General features: G+C 37.3%; 1 protein-coding gene across 2 annotated transcripts in view; it reads right to left on the bottom strand.

The window, feature by feature from the left end:
• LOC149550635 (MACPF domain-containing protein CAD1-like) overlaps positions 1 to 19117 on the bottom strand; it is a 48214-nt gene extending 29097 nt beyond the window's left edge. For both annotated transcript variants that reach the window (XM_089793619.1, XM_089793620.1), the window contains exon 1: positions 18385 to 19117. In XM_089793619.1, the coding sequence (XP_089649745.1) occupies positions 18385 to 18627 (243 nt within the window). In that variant the 5' untranslated portion in view covers positions 18628 to 19117. The remainder of the gene's footprint in view (positions 1 to 18384) is intronic.
• Between the last annotated feature and the right edge of the window lie 912 nt (positions 19118 to 20029).

The following is a 20029-nucleotide window of genomic DNA, read 5'->3' as shown; positions in this document are numbered from 1 at the left end:
TACAATATAAATTATTATTAATTATTAAATTAAATATTAATAATAATAAATAATACACTATTATTAATATCATAATTTAGTATATTGTTGAAAAAATAATAAAATATAATTATGAGTGTGGCCATGGTGACATACTCTAATTTGTAAGGAGAAGAGGGCTAATCCAGTTGAACTGGATGATATACTACACATTTTGGGCAAGCATCAATGAAACAATTATCAAAAATATCAGTTAAACATTAATAACAATAACTCGTCATTAAGTCTAGTATAAATGACGGCAAGTCTATCAATTTAAGGAAAGCACGAATTGCAAAGAGAGCAGTCAAGGAAGGATATCGGGGACCTACTCAAGAGACATCATCTGCTATTCATGTTGAAGAAAATGACCAATCTAGTAACCATTAGGTACTGCGGGAAAATTAGTATGGTGAAGACCAGGTATAATAATATTATTACAATGAAAAGATAGGTAGTGAGGACATGACTAACGTTGAAAATTCAATAAGAATCCCGTCGGCCCTGCAGCATGAATTATGTCCATATATGTCAGCAAGACTGCTTCATTATTAGAATACAATCAAGTAATTCCATCATTAGTCATCCTTTTAATGCAGAGGTTGTTTTTCAAAGAGCTGCGATTAATAATAGAAGAGCTATGACCCTTGACGAGATAGGAAGAATGGATGTGTCTATGTAGAACATTTTCTTTCATATATATATATATATATATATATATATATATATATTGTGGCAGATTGGTTTTAAACAAGAGTATCTATATTAATAGAATATTAGTGTAATACATCAGATCTCATGAGGCTGACAGATTGAAATTGGAAATAGCAATATGAATATCGCATAAGCCTTAAACCATACATACTGTACACAGTGGTAGCCTAACTTCAGATTATCACCATCAAATGCACTATATCAGGCAATCAGTTAGATCCGATTGAGAGCAGAAATATAATCCCCATAGCGATAGAAGAGATTCTAGGAATATATTACAATGTAATTGGTAAATATTTGCTTGTTATTATCAAAGACCGAGAGGTCTATATATACAAAAGAATAAAGCAATGTTTCCTTAGGAAACAATCATAAAGAATAGAAATATTCTATTCTAGTTAAAAGAAAGCTAAAGGAAGCTAACAAATAACTGCAGCTAACTAAATATTAGAAACATTCTAACATTACAAAAGATTACAATAGATAACCATTAGATACTAAACAGAGAGATAGATTCATGTTGAATCACTACTCATGAAACATGAGTCAATGAGTTTGACTCAAAATCACACAATTAAAACCCTGATAGCAATATCACAACACAGAGATAAAAGCGTAAAAGGCAGATTCTGTCTGCTGAAAGTGCTCCACACTGTTCGCTGTTGGCTGCAAACCAGATTGCTTAGATTGTGCAGCTAAGCATTTCCGACATTCAACCTTCATGTGCCCAAACTTGTGGCAGCAGTTGCATTGAATGTTCTTCTAGAAGCCATCTAATGCAGGAGTAGAAGACTTCTGCTGAGACGACTACTGAAACTTTCCCTTATCCTTCTAAAAGGATTTAGCAGCAAAGGCTTGCTCTGTGGAGTTGGAGCTAGAGCTGCTACCGAACTGTTGTTTCCACCAATCTTGTTGAAGCAAAAGTGTGCAGAGATCAGTGAACTTCAAATCAACACTAGAAGACATGATGTTGAGAGTCTTGATAAAATGCTCATAGGACTTTGGTACACTCCAAAGAGTGATAACCACAATATCCTCTTCCTCCATCTTGCGACCGATGGCAAGCAACTGATCACGGATTTCTCAAATCCTATTCAAGTGTGCTTGGAGCGAGGTTTGCTGATCCATGACAATAGAAAACAGTGTGTTCTTCAAAAAGAAAGCTCTACTTTTCTCAAAAGTCTCATGAAGACCTTTGAGATGTGTCCATATTCGACATCAATCTTGCCGAATGGAATCTGAGAGCTGATCATCAACCACGGATAATTTGAGAAGCATCACCACCTCTCAATTATTCAAATTCCAAGTATCTTGATCAAGACCAGGACCAGTTAGACACTTCGTAACACCCAGAACAAGTTGATCGATGTTCTGATATTCAAAAATTGCGATGATTTGCTGCTTCCAAGTGCCATAATTTCAACCAAGATTTGTGCTTGAGCAGAATATTCATTAGAGATGCCATGGTACGTTTTAATGAAAAATGTGAAAATCTGTGAAGGCACGTTCTTCGATGCAAAAAAAGGAAGACCCAGAAAAAACAGTGACCCAAAAGAGAGACCGATAATGTTGTTTTTTGCATCTGCTAGCTTGAAAATCAAGGTAACCCAGAAAAACAAATGGCAGCCCAGTTAAGCTCTCAAAAAACCCACTGAGAATCTCTAATCAAAAAAAACAATTCAAGGCCAAAAAACTAGGGTTTCAAAGAAAACACTAGTCCACGGCTATGGAGGTTGTCAGTTGTAGAAAGATGGTAGAATACTGTAAGAAGATGCCCGAAAATGGACAATGGTAGTATTGAGATAGGCGTTTATGCAGTATTAGGAAAAACGATCCCAAGTGCTACAAAAAACACAAGTGCTATCAGACGTTTGCTGCATGAAAATGGCGATGCTAAGATCACACAGGAGTTGCAAAGAACACTTGATTCAAGTCGCCAAACACACCAAATACCACCACCAAATATGCCAAACACCACCATCAAACAAAACGTGATTTTTGTTGGTTGTAATTTGCAAAGAGAAGTCACGATTGAAGATGCGAGTTGTAGAAAAAACGACCTCCGGATTTGCGATTTTCAGATTCTCAAACCCTAGCCAAGAACTAGGTGAGATTAGAGGAGTTTCTCAAAAGTTTGGAAACCCTATACCGCAATCAGAAATAATTTCGATAATTGAGAGCAGATAATTTAGAAAGAAATTATGAAATTTTCGAAAAAAATTGAAGCATTGGCTATGATACCGTATTACAATGTCATTGGTAAATATTTGCTTGTTATTAATAGAGACCGATAGGTTTATATATACAAAAGAATAAAGAGATGTTTCCTTAGGAAACAATTGTAAAGAATAGAAATATTCTATTCTAGCTAAAAAGAAAGTTGAAGAAAGCTAACATATAACTACAGCTAACTAAATATTAGAAACATTCTAATATTTACAAAAGATTACAATATATAACTATTAGATACTAAATAGAGATAATAGAAACTATCTATTATCGTAATATAATAGCGTACACTCTCTGACCAAGAATAAAACACCCCTCTGCATATAGATCAAATGATATCAGGAATAACAATTAGTAAGGATGAATAACTACTTAAGTTCAAGAAATAAATCCATGTTAAGAATATATAAACATACACTCTAATGCCATACCATATTAATACCAGTCATTATTATCTGCTACATAAACAACATTCAAAATACCAATTAAATGTCCTTCCTGAAGGCTATTTCCTAGATCTAAAGCTCTGACCCATCAACCTATTCTAACTCCAGCTCGACAAAACCACCAAGCATCGAAGGGAGAGCCAAAAACTAGGGCCTAATAGGCACTCTTGTCATGTCCATGATCTCCTTCAGAAGCACAATGCATCTAGTCACCTACAACCTGCATGCATCCTCATCCTTTCTTATTTGCCAAATCAGGAACTAGGACCAAGGCAAGTTAAATGGTAGGGTTGAACGTGGTGATGCTCCTCCTAGAGGTTGGAGCCCAATACTAACCTTACCCAAGTAATGTTGCATGCCTTACCTCCAATTGACCTTGACCAACTTCTGCATTAGCACTTTCACAAAGCCCTTATCCTCCCACGTAAGGAGGATAAAGTGTCAAGAACAGTCCCTCAGATTCAGCCTCTATAGAGGAGAGAGAAACTGTCTGTTGCTTCTTACTGGTCCATGTGACTGCATCGGATCCCAAACTGAACGAATATCCAGAAGTTAGCTTTTTATCATAAACAGAGCTGCCCAATCTGAATCTGTGAACCCATTGAGTTTAGGATTAGAACTTCGAGAGTACAGAAGTCCATAATTTAAAGTGCCCTTCACATAATGAAGCACACGCTTTTCTGCCATCCAATTATCAACCTTAGGAGCTATTATAAAGCGTGAAATATAGCTAACTGTGAAGCTGATATCAGGCCTAGTAGTAGAGAGGTAGATGAGGCTGCCTACTAGTTGCCTATATGTAGTATCATCAACGGAAGGAGAATCAGACTTTACGGATAACTTGAGACTTTTCTCCATAGGTGTGGATGCAAGCTTGCAATCCTGCATCCGGAATTTGTCTAACTGGGCCTTGGCATATTTGGACTAAGAGATGAACATACCAAAAGATTGTTGCCAAACTTCAACACCTAGGCAATAATGCATGAGCCCAAGGTCAGTCATATCAAAAGACTAACATAAATTCTGTTTGATTCCCTAAATCAAAGATGCCGAACTACCAGTGATGATCAGATCATCCACATAAATAACCAGAAGGATGATGTCACTGTCAATAGTCTTGATGTACATATTTGAATCTGAAGAACTCCTCTTGAAGCCTTGATCATTGAGGTACTTATCAATTTTTATGTGCCATGCCCGAGGGGCCTGCTTCAAGCCATAGAGCTTTTACCAATCTAAGAACCTGATGGTCTTTACCAACAACCTTGAAACCAAAAGGTTGTGTCATGTAGACCTCTTCATGGAGATCACCATTCAGGAAAGCACTCTTGACGTCCATCTGATGGACCTTCTAGCTAAACTGTATTGCCATGGCTAGGACTAATCTGATGGTGCTCATCTTTGCAATAGGAGCAAAGGTCTCCTCATAATCAATGCCCTGACGCTGAGAAAAGCCCTTCGCCACTAAATGAGCTTTGTACTTATCCAAAGTACCATCCGATTTGTATTTGATTTTGTAGACGCATTTGCAACCAAGGGGTTTCTTCCCTGGTGGAAGATCAAAAAGGACCCAAGTGTTGTTCTTCAGCAAGCTCTTGTATTCAAATGTCATGGCCTGTTCCCACTCTAGAATTCCTTTAACCTCAGAATATGTTTGAGGTTCAAACACACTGTGAATGTTGGCCATGAGAGAAAAGTTAACAGAATCTATAGTTTTGCTCTTTTTCCTGCTCTTTTTCCAAGCAGTTCTCCCATCAATGAGCTCATCATCACGAAGATCAGCAAGTGTCTTAGCCCACCACTTAGGCCGAATAGGAGAATGACCAACATTAGTACCAGGAGATGCTTAATCAGTAGGATCCTCATCAGAAGAATCTGGATCAAACTCAGGTGAAGCATCTACAAAGCGAGGTGATCCTGCAGGAGAAGTCAAAGGTGTCTGTACAGGTATCACTGGTATAACTGGAGCTGCAAGAGCTAGTGGAGCCCTCCCATCAGGTGGACCTAATGGAAGCCGAACTCCCAAATCATGAGGCATCATAGGCCGGTCTACTAGATCAGGAACAAGAGAAACAGGCATGAATGGTCCTCGTAGCTCATCAAAGACTACATCTCGACTGTAGATGAGACGAGATGTCTCAACATCGATCAGGCGGTAAGCTTTGTGAAGACTACTATATCTAGCAAGCATGAGTTTCTAACTCTTGGCATCCAACTTGGTGCGTGTCGCATCAAGGATCCAAACAAAAGCAAGGGAGCCAAAAACCTTTAGGTGACTAATTCTGGGCTTGCGACCTGATCGGGCCTCTTCCGAAGTTTTACCTTTGACCGCCACTGTGGGTGACCGGTTCAACAGATAAATTGCAGCATTAACTGCTTCTGACCAAAACTTCTTCAGAACATGTCTGTGTTCAAGCATAAATCGAGCCATCTTAATGATTGTCTTGTTCCGACGTTCAACTACACTGTTTTGTTGTGGCGTGTGGGGTGGGGTTAACTGGTGTTTGATGCCATGTGTATCCAAGAAGCTGGAGAAAATATTCGAACAAAATTCCCCCCCATTGTTTGATCTAAGAGTAATAATAGATTTCCCAGACTCTTTCAAATAAAGGTTTAAACTTTTGAAATACAGGAAATGCATCTAATTTCTTTTTTAGGAAATACACCCACATTTTTCTATTGAAATCATCAACAAACAACAGAAAATGAACAGAAGGAGTGGCCATAGGGCCGCAGATATCGGCATGAACAAGCTGAAGTACTTGAGAAGCTCGCCATGAATCGCCACTGGTGAAAGGTGTGCGATGTTGCTTCCCAGCCTGGCATGTGTCACAAACTCCAAGCTATTGAGTCTAAATCTCTGGCAATACAAGAACAAGCTCATCTCGAGCAAGCTGTGAGAGATAATGCACATTTAAGTGCCCATATTGTTGATGTCAAATTGTGCGGATAGAAGACCGCCGAGCAGCCATTGCTAAGTCCTAAGAAGCACCAAAATCAGTAAGTCTGAAAAGACCATGATCCTCAAGACCCACTGTAACAGTAGATTTAGTCGCCCGATCAATGATGGTGCACTGATGTTAACTAAAGGTGACTACCAAGTGTAGAGAATTTCGCAACAACTAACTGATTGACAGTAGATTTAATTCCATCCCTGGAACATAGTACACATCAAGGAATATGAGATTCCTCCCGGCAGACTAAATCTGAATGTTGCCTTTGAATAAGGCTTGTAGTCAGTAAACCAGTCTCTGTGGTCAGTGAAATGACGAGAGGCACCTAAATCAATGTACCAAGTAGATGACTTGACATGATCTGCAGCTCTTTTAGCCATGAAGGCGTAAAAAGCAGATTTCGCCGGCTCAGTGTGCTCTGCACTGTTCGTTTTGGGCTGCGAACCTGATTGCTTAGATTATGCAACTAAGCGTTTCCAACATTGAACCTTTATGTGTCCAAACTTGTGGCAATAGTTGCATTGAATGTTCTTCTTTCGAGAACCATCTTATGCTGGAGAAGAAGACTTATGCTGAGATGGCTGTTGAAACTTGCCTTTATCCTTCTGAAAGGATTTTGCAGCAAAGGCTTGCTCTGTGGAGGTGGAACTGAAGCTGCTACCGAACTATTGTTTCCACTGATCTTGTTGAAGCAGGGAACAGAGATCAGCGAACTTCAAATCAACACGAGAAGATGTGATGTTGAGAGTCCCGATAAAATGCTCATAGGACTTGGGTAAACTCCGAAGAGTAATGACCACAATATCCTCTTCCTCCATCTTGTGACCGATGGCAAGAAACTAATCACGAATTTCCTAAATCCGATTTAGGTGTGCCTGGAGCGAGATGTGCTCATCCATGACAATAGAAAACTAAGTGTTTTTCAAAAAGAAGGCTCTACTCTTGTCAAAAGTCTCGCGAAGACTTTTGAGATGTGTCCAGATCTCGGCAGTTGTCTTGTTTGATGGAATCTGAGAAAGCTGATCATCAACCATAGATAATTTGAGAAGCATCACTGCCTCTCGATTATTCAGATCCCATGTATCTTAATTAGGACCAATAGAAGTCGGACGCTTCATAACACCCAGAACAAGTTGATTAGTGTTTCGATATTCAAAAATTGCGATGATCCGCTGCTTCCAAGTGCCATAATTTCGACCATTGAATTTGGAGTTGTGCTCGAGCAAAATGTTTGTCAGAGATGCCATGGCACATTTTCAATAAAAATCTGTAAAAATCTATGAACGCACGTTCTTGGAGGCAACAAAAAGGAAGACCCAAAAAAAACGAAGAGTGGCCCAAAAGAGAGCTCAAAAACCCAGAAGGAATGTGTTGTCATTTTTTGGATCCGTTCGCTCGAAAATTGAGGTACCCAGAAAAAACAAACGACAACCTAGTTGAGCTCTCAAAAAACCCACCAAGAATCAGTGATCAAAAAAGAATTTCGAGTTCAGAATTAAGGGTTATGAAAATTGTTTGCAGGTCAAAAAAATGTCTGTTTTTATTTAGAACTGAGGCATTTTTGCAAGGACAGTATAGACGAGGAAGAATAGACACTAACAAGCAAATTCTTCACCCTTAAAATCCCGATTTGACAGACGCTCAACAAAACGTGAATGGATGCCACAATTTGTCAAAAAACGGTCTCAGCAACAGCAGACATGAACTTTTAAACAAAACTCTGGAAACCTGAGATGTTTGAGGACGAAAAACCCATGATTTCTGAGATGGAAGTCGCAATTTTGCAAAGGAGATCAAAAATCGCAAGTGGCAAATGTGTCCAGTTCCGAACTAGAAGAAAAAATGCGATTTTGCAGACACTGATTTCTTAAAAACCCCAACCGATGTTAGGTATTTTGAAGCACGTAAACAAAACATGAAAGACTAGAAAGAGTTTCGAAATTTTTGGAACATATAATTTCGAAAGAAATTAAAAAATTTTGAAAAATTTAAAGTCCAGGCTTTGATACCATATTACGAAGTAATTGGTAAATACTTGCTTGTTATTAACAGAGATCGAAAGGTCAATTTATACAAAAGAATAAAACGATGTTTTCTTAGGAAACGATCGTAACGAATAGAAACATTCTATTCTAATAGAGAAAGCTAAAAAACGAAAGCAAACTAAAGCTAACTAGATATTTACAATAGATAACCATTAACTAATAATAGACGACTTATCTATTATTGTAATATGAATGACATTAAACAAGAACAACAAAAAGACTGATGAAGTTGCGAATGAAAATAAGACACTTGGATGATAACTTACGAAAACAAAAACTGATGACACTTAGAATTCCCAATCTATTGTGACTAGTGGCAATAGGAAAAAATGCACACAACTTCAGAAAAAATTGATGAATGTAATTGTGGACCGCCAAACATACACAAAAGGGAGGATGAATCCCTATCAACAAAATCCACAAACGAACAAGAATAGCCTACAAACAACACAATGAAATTGCTCAAAAGAATACAACACTAAAATGCAAGGGTGAAGGCAAGTAATATAACACAATAAGTGATAGAAAAAGAGCACACTCTATCTGAATTACTGCTTAAACTCAAACATAGAAGACAATACAAAGATTAGAATTGATATTACTAAAAAAGCAATGCTCAAAAAGCCTGACTATCGACACACTTGAATATGGATGAAGATCAAATATGAATCTTCTACAGTAACAAGAAATGACAATATGAAAGCAAAAAGACTCCCGCAAATATGAAACAAGCCACATCAAATATGACTGAAGCTGAATGGAAAAAATGTCGTGAATGAAAATAAAAACCGACGACATACAATCGGTGCTAAAGAACAACCCACGATACAATAACCATAGAATGGCCAAGGCCAAGCAAGCATCCAGATAATATGGCAAATGAATCAAAATGCCAGCAAGACACAAGGCCTTTACATAAGCTCTGAGCATGATATGCACAAACAGAAACAAGAGGAGAGCGGTGAAGACTTCAAAGGAAGTGAAACTTAGTTCATGATGCAAATTTGAGAACAACACGAGCCGAGGAAGGCAAAGATACCCAATAGAGAAAATTGATAGGAGCCCGTCATAGAAAAGATTTGACTTCACAGCTACACAGGAATTCAATAGGTAAGATAATACGAAGAAGTCGTGTCCAACAACAAGTAGAGAAAAAGTTATATCATAATTGAAGGCATGGAAAACATTGGAAAATAAATATCACAAGATCAATTGTAGATAAGAAGAACCATGAAAGCAATATACTGCAACTGAAACTGCCTTAAAGAATACAACACTAACAAAATTGAATACAAGATACTCAAGCAACCTGAACAAATACACAAAATAAAGAGCAAGAGAGACTTCTTTATTGTTGTTATCTAACCTGGCTTTGATACCATGTTAATGTTTTGCCCAGAAAATATTAGATAAACAGCAATATGTGTGTGTGTGTGTGTGTGTGTGAGAGAGAGAGAGAGAGAGAGAAGAATACATAAAAGACACAAGAAATTATCCTAGAAAAACCCTTCCACTTGAAGGAAATAACCCATCCACACAAGAAAAATATCACTTTTATTAAATATAAAATGTTTGAATACAATGTTTTTCGTTTGATACAACATATACAAAGAATAGACTCTTCATTATACAACACAAGGTCTCTTTAATTTCCAAATATAAACTCTCATATTTCCATACGCATGCCTCTTCACATGACACGTGTGTCTACATATAGTATTATCTCAAATATTATTACAAATGTCTTCTTCAGCAGAAGATGACCATAACGGTCATATTTCTATTTTATAACATTAGAGATAAAGATCTCTATTGCAGCTACAATCTTCAACAGGTACTGCAGCAGACCAATATAAAAGGCCCTGTCTGGTTTACTGCATTCCTCTAGAACCCAGATTCTCTGTGTTCCCCCCTACACTTAAGGCGTCAGTTCTCCCTCTGCGCTCCTCAAGGATGTTGTCTTTGTTTGGTATAACCCTTGCCTTCGCACTAGAAAGGTGGAGGGAGTTTCAGATGAGTCCATTGACTTGCGTAATTAATCCAGATGGTGATTGTATGGTCAATGAACATGATGAAGCTGATAATGTCCTCCAAACTGAAGAAGATATTGCAGAATTAGAGAGGGGTGCAAGATGAGGACTTCGATGTTGATGAAGAAGAATCAACTACTCTTTTAGATATCTCAATGCCTACTACTTCAAGGCGTCAAAAATTGAGTTATAATTTGAGAGGAAAGAGGAGGATGTAGCCTTTAGTTTTCTGTTTTTCACATTTGGATGTATCATTATATCTAATTTTGTAAACAATTATAAACTTATGCTGCTGTTATACATTTTAAAGTTAGCTACTATGATGATATTTCATATATTGAGTGTTTGAGATTCATATGACATGTGTAATGTATCAATTATGGCTCTTTGGTTCTTTGAATGGATTAATTTCTTTTTGGTTCTAAGTAAAAATACGGTGTTTTCCTTTTGTCGAGTCCTTTTGCAAGTCTGAGTCTGAGTCCAAGTCCAATATTTTGGTTTGCCGAATCTGTGGCAAGTCCGAGTCTTTAAACTATGGCAGTAGTGACATGGTCAACACAGAACAACCATTTACTGCCATAGATAACGGCAAAAGCATGTCCATTTAGTAGAAAGGAAAACACACATCTAAGGAAGCTTACAAGAAGAAAATCACATGTCACTATTGTGGGAGGCTTGATCATATCCAGAAGTCCTGAAGAAAGTGGTTGGTTGATCAGAAGACCAACCAGGGAGCGTCTCAACAACAAGCTCCTATCACAGAGTGTTATGAAGAGGAGTCAACCTACTATGCTTTTGATAAGCAGATTTTGTTGTGTCGGTTGGGTAGTTGATAGAATGACCATTAAGGGAGCATATTCGAATATTTTTTATATCCTGGGTTCTTGCTATTTTAGCACATTATTTAGAATCTCAATTTAATGGTCATTAAGGCTCTACTTTTTAATTGTCTTAATCAATTCTATATCTAGTTGTCTTTATTTAGACGATCTTGTTTTTTCGTTGATGTTTTTCATAGCATCTATAAGCTATATATATTTGGTGTATTGGTAATAAAATTATAGCAGTTCTTTAGAGTTTTAAACATCATATTCTTGGTGATGTATGGTATATAATGTCAGGTTTAAATATTGCAATTTGAGAAATAATTTGGGGACCCAATGCCAAGGATAGAGGAACTTTTGAATACTATGGACACCGAAAAACCAGCAAATTCCTTGAAATCTGCTTCAAGAGCTTGCATCATATATTTGTACGATTTCAAAATGTAAAGAAAGCTCTTCTATAGTATTTCCCCTCCAATCATGTCTTTGGTCAAGTCTGCGTGAAATTGTAAAGAAGAGTGCTAGAAACCCCCTTACAATCGAATTTTCAAAATGTCAATACATTTATATATTACATAACTACAACCAATGATCCCAGACTGTGCCTTTTTATATCACTAGCTTTTCTTTATTTGATATGCTAACTCGAAGCTATAGCAAGGGAAAGGACGTCGGAAAAAATGAAGCAGTTTTGAACTCTCCTTCAGGTGCTCAAATCCAGTTTGGAACTCGTTTAATATGTCAGCAGGAAAAATGATTTTATTTTGTGTGTCAGGCCCTGTCAATCTTTCAAGACTTGATTTAAAATGCTGCATTGGGAATGTGTTGGGAGTTCAAGTGACTCCTAGAACCATGTCTTCCTTTGCTTCTTTGTTGCTTTGTTCTTTCACAGGCACCGTTTGGTGTCCCTGCTGTGGGTGGTTTCCCTTGTTTGTAAACTTTCAGTCCCTTAAACCCTCGTTGCTCTCTTGTTGGACATTAATTAATTTATCTTATCTGTACTTCTCTACACCAATCCTCTTTTATATCTCTTTACAACTGTTGGGCTGAACATTTAAGTCATAACCAAATGCATTTTGCACATGTCATGGACAATGAAGAGTGATGCGCTTTTATGGGGTCAAAATGAAAGAGGTCTTAGAACTTCTACCAGGCTCTGAAACCCATTCTAGCACTTGCCAAAAATCCCTTTGCATTTGTAAACACGTGAATTTGAATATTTATGATAAATATCCATCGGCCTTTTTAGATGGTTCTGATGTATAAAAGCCATTAAATCCCAATGACCTCTTAAAATTTTAACGCCACATTGGTTGCAATTATGAGCCCCTCTAGAAATTACCAAACTTTCCCATTTTTAACTATTCTTTTCTTTCCTTTTCCATGTGCTCTAAATATTATAACGGACTACGAATTAAATTTTGAAATCAAAATTGACTTCATCTTTGCTTCCTTAATATCCCAATTTCTATCTCTAATCTTAAATTCCACCATTGTCATATTTGTATCTGCAAAATAGTTAAACCTTGATCAGAATCATAGGATGCTAGAATTAGTAAATAGAGTATTTATTTTAATGTTGGGAATAAAAATCAACAAAAGATTCCTCATCTTGTATAAGGGGATTGGTCGAGCATATACAGGGGGCATAAAAGTTTTGGAAATTTTTACCAGGCTTGATATTGCCAGCAATAGAGGCAAAGGATACCAAAGAAGTATAATCAAATAAAGAGCCCAAAGTCACATATGTGATGCCTCACCTGACATGTATATTAGAGTGGAAGACTACATGGTCGTAGGATTGGGATAAATTAATGAAGGACAACTACACAAAGAGACACCTATCCATATGAAGAAAATGTGCAGATGGCTGAAATTGAACCTCCAACTGATGAAAAGCAAAAGGAAACAGAGGAAATAGAGAAGGTTGTTCGAGATTCAAATCCCAATCTAGAAAACTCCTCTCTTAATCAGCCATCTATTCCCATTCGGTTACAAGGAAAGATGAAAGGCAATACAACTATAAGACCTCCACCATTGAGCCTGGATGCCTAAACTGACATGCGTCTTAGAGTGGAACACTACAAGGACATAGGATTGGGACAAGTTAATGAAGGATAACCACACAAAGAGACACCTATCCATATGAAGAAAATGTGCAGATAGCTGAAATTGAACCTCCAACTGATGAAAAGCAAAAGGAAACAGAGGAAATATAGAAGGTTGTTGGAGATTCAAATCCCAATCTAGAAACCTCCTCTCTTAATCAGCCATCTATTCCCACTCGGTTACAAGGAAAGATGAGAGGCAATACAACTATAAGACCACCACCATTGAGCCTGGCTGATTTGTCTTCTCAGATTGGTCAAGACAAGGAGAAGAAAAAGGCAAAAACATATTCTAAATTGATGAGGAATGCCAATCGAAACAAAGTGATCCAAATGGCAGTTCCAGCAATTGAAAAGATAAGGGAAGAGGAGGTAACCACAGCTGATTATGATATTACTACCATCAATATAGGCCCAACAACTAAAGAATAAGATATTGAAGAATTGAAGGACAATAAATAAACCATGTCAGAAGGTTGAAGAAGGAAGAAGTCAAGACTGAGTACAAGGCCCAAGAAGAAGAAGTTACAGCATATCTGGAGCACCTATTGGAGCCAATTCAGAAAGTGGAAGGAACCTTCACACCACCCATGGTACTCTCCCAGCATTCGGTGGAAGAACTTGAAACAATGTAAGTCCGTAGCAAAGACCACTCCTAGATGTTTGGAGAAACTATGCAAGGAAAGAGACAATGTAATAGATGCACTCGTGATAAAAAATGCAACATGTGATGTATACCTCCACGAATTCACATCTATAGAAATCAAGTGCAAGAAGTTTGATGCCACAGCAGCATGGGCAGAAGGCTACATCAATGCATTGCTGAAGATTAATGAAGCAAAGTTGATAGGGGAAAAGATCTTAGAATCAGGGCAGAGAGAGGAAGTTATGGAGTAGCATCATGTTGCGTATTTCAAAAAGGCCACAACTGAGGGTGTTTCAAAAAGGCCACAACTGAGGATATCAAGAATGATTTTGCTGAGCATGAAAAGTCAGTCACTGGCATCCAGGACAAATGCTATAATCTCGAGGCCATGATAGGAGAGAAAGTATGAAAATACATAGAATGAGGGCGATGTCACTTAGAGGAGAATGAGAAATAGTTGCCCCACCCAAACCTGCACACCATTCTCAGAACAGATTTTGAGAGACGCATCAACCAAATATACCGTCATTGACAAGTATAAAGAGAATAAGGTCAAATGGGATGTTAAGCTAGTGGAATTTGACTAGGCTCTGGATTCTTACAATTTCAAGATCAACACCATTCCTGACATTTCCCAGAGGAGCCCAATATTGGAGAGATTCAAGGAATATGTAGAAAAGGAGAGAGCTGCTAGAAAAGATTCAACAAGGCTCTGATTCTTATCATTTCAAGATCAACACCAATCCCAACATATACCAGACTGAATGGAGTCCACTATTGGAGAGAATCAAGGAATATGTGCAAAAGGAGAGAGCTGGTAGAAAATATTATTGGCCAAATGAAACATTTGGGGGATAGGATATTATGTTGTAAATTGTAAAATGGCATTTTTGACAAATTTAGTTAATATTATAATGTCAGATATAGTTTTTATTTTCCAGCTCTTTGGAGTGGAAGGCAGTCATGAAGTATCTGCACACAAAACTTGGTTGTTGCAGAATCAGACCTGCTAGCTTAACATATTGCACTCCTACTAAAGCTTGCATCATTTTACTTGCAGTGGATGTACCACTTTCATCCTTGTCCCAAAAACATCACGAAAGGTTTATGCATCTTAAACATAGGTTCTTGTAAACATCATATCAACCTAAAGGTGCTTATTAACCCTTTTGATAAGATCAAGTTTAATGGAACTGCCCTAAAGCTCTTATAGAGTCTAGATTATTTTGTTAATTTTTTAAATTGTTAGGGAAATACATGCTAAATTTGATGCATACATACTTGTAAGACAAGGGCATGAATATGTAAGATATTTAATAAGATGCGAGGAGTACCCATACACTTAAATACACATAGGCATAAAGTGTATATAGCATGTAAGGCATGAGGCATACATGTAAGCCGCTAAGCATATATGTAAGGTATAAGTTATACATGAAAAAGGTGCTTATGGAGCAAGCATGTCATAAACATATGTGTGATGAAGCAAACACACAAATGCACGTAGCATCAATACACAAGGCATACATGAGAAAGGTACACTTGTAAAAAAGTCATGGAGTATATGCATTGGGCATGGAGCAAATAAAAAACTATGAAGTATATGCAAGAGTCATACATATGAATACGTAAAGTGTAAAGCAAGAAGTATGCACATCAATACACATAAGGCATGAATCATACACATGAATACTGTATGCCATGGACCATATATAAGAATACACGTAAGGCATGAATATAAGGCCTTGTTAACCCATTTGATAAGATCAGGTTTAATGGCACTACTACAAAGCTCTTATATAATGTAGATTACTTTGTTAATTTTTATAATTGTCAGGCAAATTCACGCTGTATTCACTGCATACATACATGACATGGGATGCAAAAACATAATGTGTAAGATATGAAGCATAAGATGTGATAAGTACCCATACATACATGTTAGGCACGAAGCATAAATGTAAGCTGCTGAGCATATATGTAAGATACAAGCTATACATGAAAATGGCGCTTATGGAGTAAGGATGTTGTAAAAACATCAATGGTGAAGCAATTGTAAAAATATCAATGGTGAAGCAAACACGCAAATGCACCTAGCATCAATACACAAGGTATACATGCAAAAGGTACACTTATAAAACATATATAGAGTATATGTATAAGGCATGGAGCAAATATAAAGTATAAAGTATATGCATGAATCACACATGAATACACAAAGTGTAAAGCAAGAAGTATACATACAAATAAACATAAAGCATGAATCATATGCATGAATATGTATAAGGCATAAATCATATACAAGAATACACATAAGGCATCAACCGTACTCATGAATACACATGAATCCACACAAGATATGAATCATAAATAAGGGATGAAGCACTACAAATGCCCATAGGGCATGAAGTATACACACCAAAGATGTAAGGCATGAAGCAATACACATAACATGCCAAACATGTAAGGTGCAAAACAATACACATAGATACACATCAGTCGTGTATTGCATGAAGCAACACACATGAATACACAAAGTGTAAAGCAAGAAGTATACATACAAATAAACATAAAGCATGAATCATATGCATGAATATGTATAAGGCATAAATCATATACAAGAATACACATAAGGCATGAACCGTACTCATGAATACACATGAATCCACACAAGATATGAATCATAAATAAGGGATGAAGCACTACAAATGCCCATAGGGCATGAAGTATACACACCAAAGATGTAAGGCATGAAGCAATACACATAACATGCCAAACATGTAAGGTGCAAAACAATACACATAGATACACATCAGTCGTGTATTGCATGAAGCAACACACATAAATACCTGCCACATGTAAGGCATGAAGCAGTAAACATAAATACAGAACAGACATGTAAGGCATGAAACGATAGACATAGATACACATCCGACTTTTAAGCATGAAGCAATAGACATAAGTACACATCAGACATGTAAGCATGAAGCAATACACATAAATACATGTCAGGCATGAAGCGATACACATCAGATATGTCAGGCATAAAATGCATAAATGCAAAAAGTACACGTGAGAAACATTCTCATAGAGTACAAATGCTGAAGCCCATTAGTTGTGAAGCAAACATGGGTCATACATGTGAAGAGCATGCATCACAAAGCAGTTAGATACATGTAGAAATGCAATATTGGACCTACTAAATTAATCTTAATTAGACAGTAGTTAAAGTAGGTTGGTCCTGCAAGCTGGCAGGATTATTGCTCCAATACCAATTGCAGTGTCCCCTATCAGGACTTGACTCTAAGTTGCCCTAGAATTCCCAAATAAGGTAAGGAATATGTATAGGAATGTAAAATGTCAACTTTATATCTTGATTTAGAGCTTTTGACCATTAGTTACAATTATGAAAGATGGATAAATATATATAATTCCACAAAGTTATAAATAGAATTATAAGCATACTTATAAAGTACAAGTAAGATTCACTTAAGAATCTAAGATTTTTCCGAACACCCTATCCACATTATAAAGTACCAGTGGGGATCACACAAGGCACCTCGAGCCTATCCATCAAACCTAGAAGCACAGAATGACACCTGTCATTCGGCCTCCCAGCCCCACCTCGGGTTATTCTAAAATGTAATGACAAGTCCAAACAATCTCAACAGTATAATCCACCAATTTCCAATGGGATGCAACAAAGCCATTTTTATTCTTGTGCTTGAAACAAGAAAAAACAGTTGATACAGGTTCAGAACCCCACATAGTTGATCGGACTCTCAAGCTCAGATGTGTACCAATATTTTCTAGCCTAGTATGGTTGTCACTTGCAGAAGCCATAGTTAAAATAATCCAAAACCTCTGCTACCATTGATTTCTTGGAAAAAATATCTCGCATTGTTCTGAAAAATAATGGCTTCGCTGAGAAGAAATGAAAACTAGATATCATCAATTCGGAATTGGCAGTGTCTACTGCCATTCCTCCAGTGATCCATTCCCTATGCATAAGCTTTCCTTCTTTGACATTGAATGCTCATAAGTTTAAACATTTTTCAATTAATCTTGCACAATCGGTACCATCAACACCATACAAGAAAGACATTTTTTTTCTCCGTTTCAACGTTTAAAGTAAATGAAGTAGCCAGTTTTCATGGTGCCACAACTACTTAAGCTTCAAGCTTCTTACTACTGAGTTTTCACAAAACCAACAATCCCTGAATTGCCAAGCTTAGCTGAAAAACTTAAGACAAGCTATTCGTCCTTCAATTGACATTAGACAATCCTCAATTTCCAGGCACTGTAAGGACAACGTATTTTTAATTTTTAAAAACACCCAAATCGAAACTATTTAAAAGCCTAAAAATTACCTGGTTGAAGTCCATGACACCAGTTCGAAAACGATGGCATTTCCCCTCCACGCATTTGATGTCTTTGGAAACAAAGGGCGCAGGAATACACTCAAACGCCATGGCATCCCTCGTATGTTCCTCATCTACCTCCACTAGCCTTGACCCAGCAACCCCCTTACAATACAGCAACTTGATATCTGAAGTGGCATCAAATCCCCGGCCCAGCGCCTGAACAGAATTCAAAGCCGTATTGAAAGACATGGCAGCACCAAACCATTACTCCAGAAACTCAGCAATCCATGTGGATGCCGAAATTTTTCATACGGATGCTCTAAGTTTTCATAGAGGAGCTCGAAATTTCCCTCTGTGTATCCATAAACTTCGTGTCGTTTCTTAAAACTTTTATTCGCGTGGCCAAAATTCCCGAGCGCTCTAAGAGGTCTAGAATTTTTTTTGCCCGTTCCTTATATTTTTCATAAAATGCTCAACAATTTCATCTAGAAACGAACGTCCATATAAATAATCAAGTTTTACAAGTGGGGTGCAATCCAAAAACATCGTTTCTCATCAGATGTGTCCTAAGTGACAAACTGGGGTCTTTTTTGGGCCAATACTTCGATGCATGTACTTCCAGAGATCTGTACAATGCCTCCTTCCAATTTTCTCAATTTGGGTTTTATTCATACGAATACTATTCAAATGCCCAAATTCTGATCCTCTTCTGCATCAATCTGAAGCTAAAATTTTGTCCCAAATCGAGCTGATATGCAAACGTATGGTTAACCCATACGCGAAAACAAAAATAGTCAGCCTTAAATAACTTGCATGTTCAACTCATCCGACGGATAAGCTTGCCTAGAGAATACAACAGCACCTTTTGTACATACAGGATGCGCCGGCTCAATGCAAACTAATTGCCGAGCAGCCTCGCCCCAGAAGATGAAAATTTGTTTTTAGTTTTTTAATTCCAATATACTGCACTGTGCTTTATGAATTTTATAACTATATTTCCTCCATTTGACGAGGGAGACAACCTGGTCAAGCGGTTGGTACGGTATTTATAATATAATACTATACAGATAGTGTGTTCCTAATTTATTGACTTAAACAATCCAATGGTTCAATATGTTAATTTCTACTATTATTCTTGACGACTTCAGTCAATTGTGATTCGGGTTTGGTTCTAAATCATGCAGCCAACGAGTGTGTGGTACGCTACGTGACTTGGTGAACATGTCGCCAACAAACATATTTGAACTGAAATCAGGAGCGTGCGAGTGTCATAATGCCAAGGGCTTCAATTTCATGAATTAATGAACTAATTTTAATGACGTCAAACGAATCAAAGAGATGAATAGCTCCGCAAAAATTACAAAATTTGAAATTTTTCACTATGCCAATTTCTTTTTAATGAATCTTGACCGAGGAATTCACACTTATGAAGCTTAGGGCCTGCTTGGTGAGCGGAATAGGAATACGTATTCTGGAATACATATTCCAAAAATTGTGAATTTCTTGTTTGGATGCACCAAAACGAGATTGGAATACGAAGTAAAAATGGAATACGTATTCCATTTTTGTCCCAAAAATGGGGTTTTGCAATTCCACCAAAATAGGTGGTATTGGAATACGTATTCCTATTCCATTTTTTTTTATTTTAGAA

Source organism: Cupressus sempervirens, chromosome 7, assembly GCF_028749045.1.
Source record: "Cupressus sempervirens isolate cs-2001-9-10 chromosome 7, ASM2874904v1, whole genome shotgun sequence".
In the NCBI taxonomy this organism is placed as follows: domain Eukaryota; kingdom Viridiplantae; phylum Streptophyta; class Pinopsida; order Cupressales; family Cupressaceae; genus Cupressus; species Cupressus sempervirens.
The sequence above is the reverse complement of the archived record's forward strand: the minus strand, read 5'-3'. Positions and strand labels throughout refer to the sequence as shown.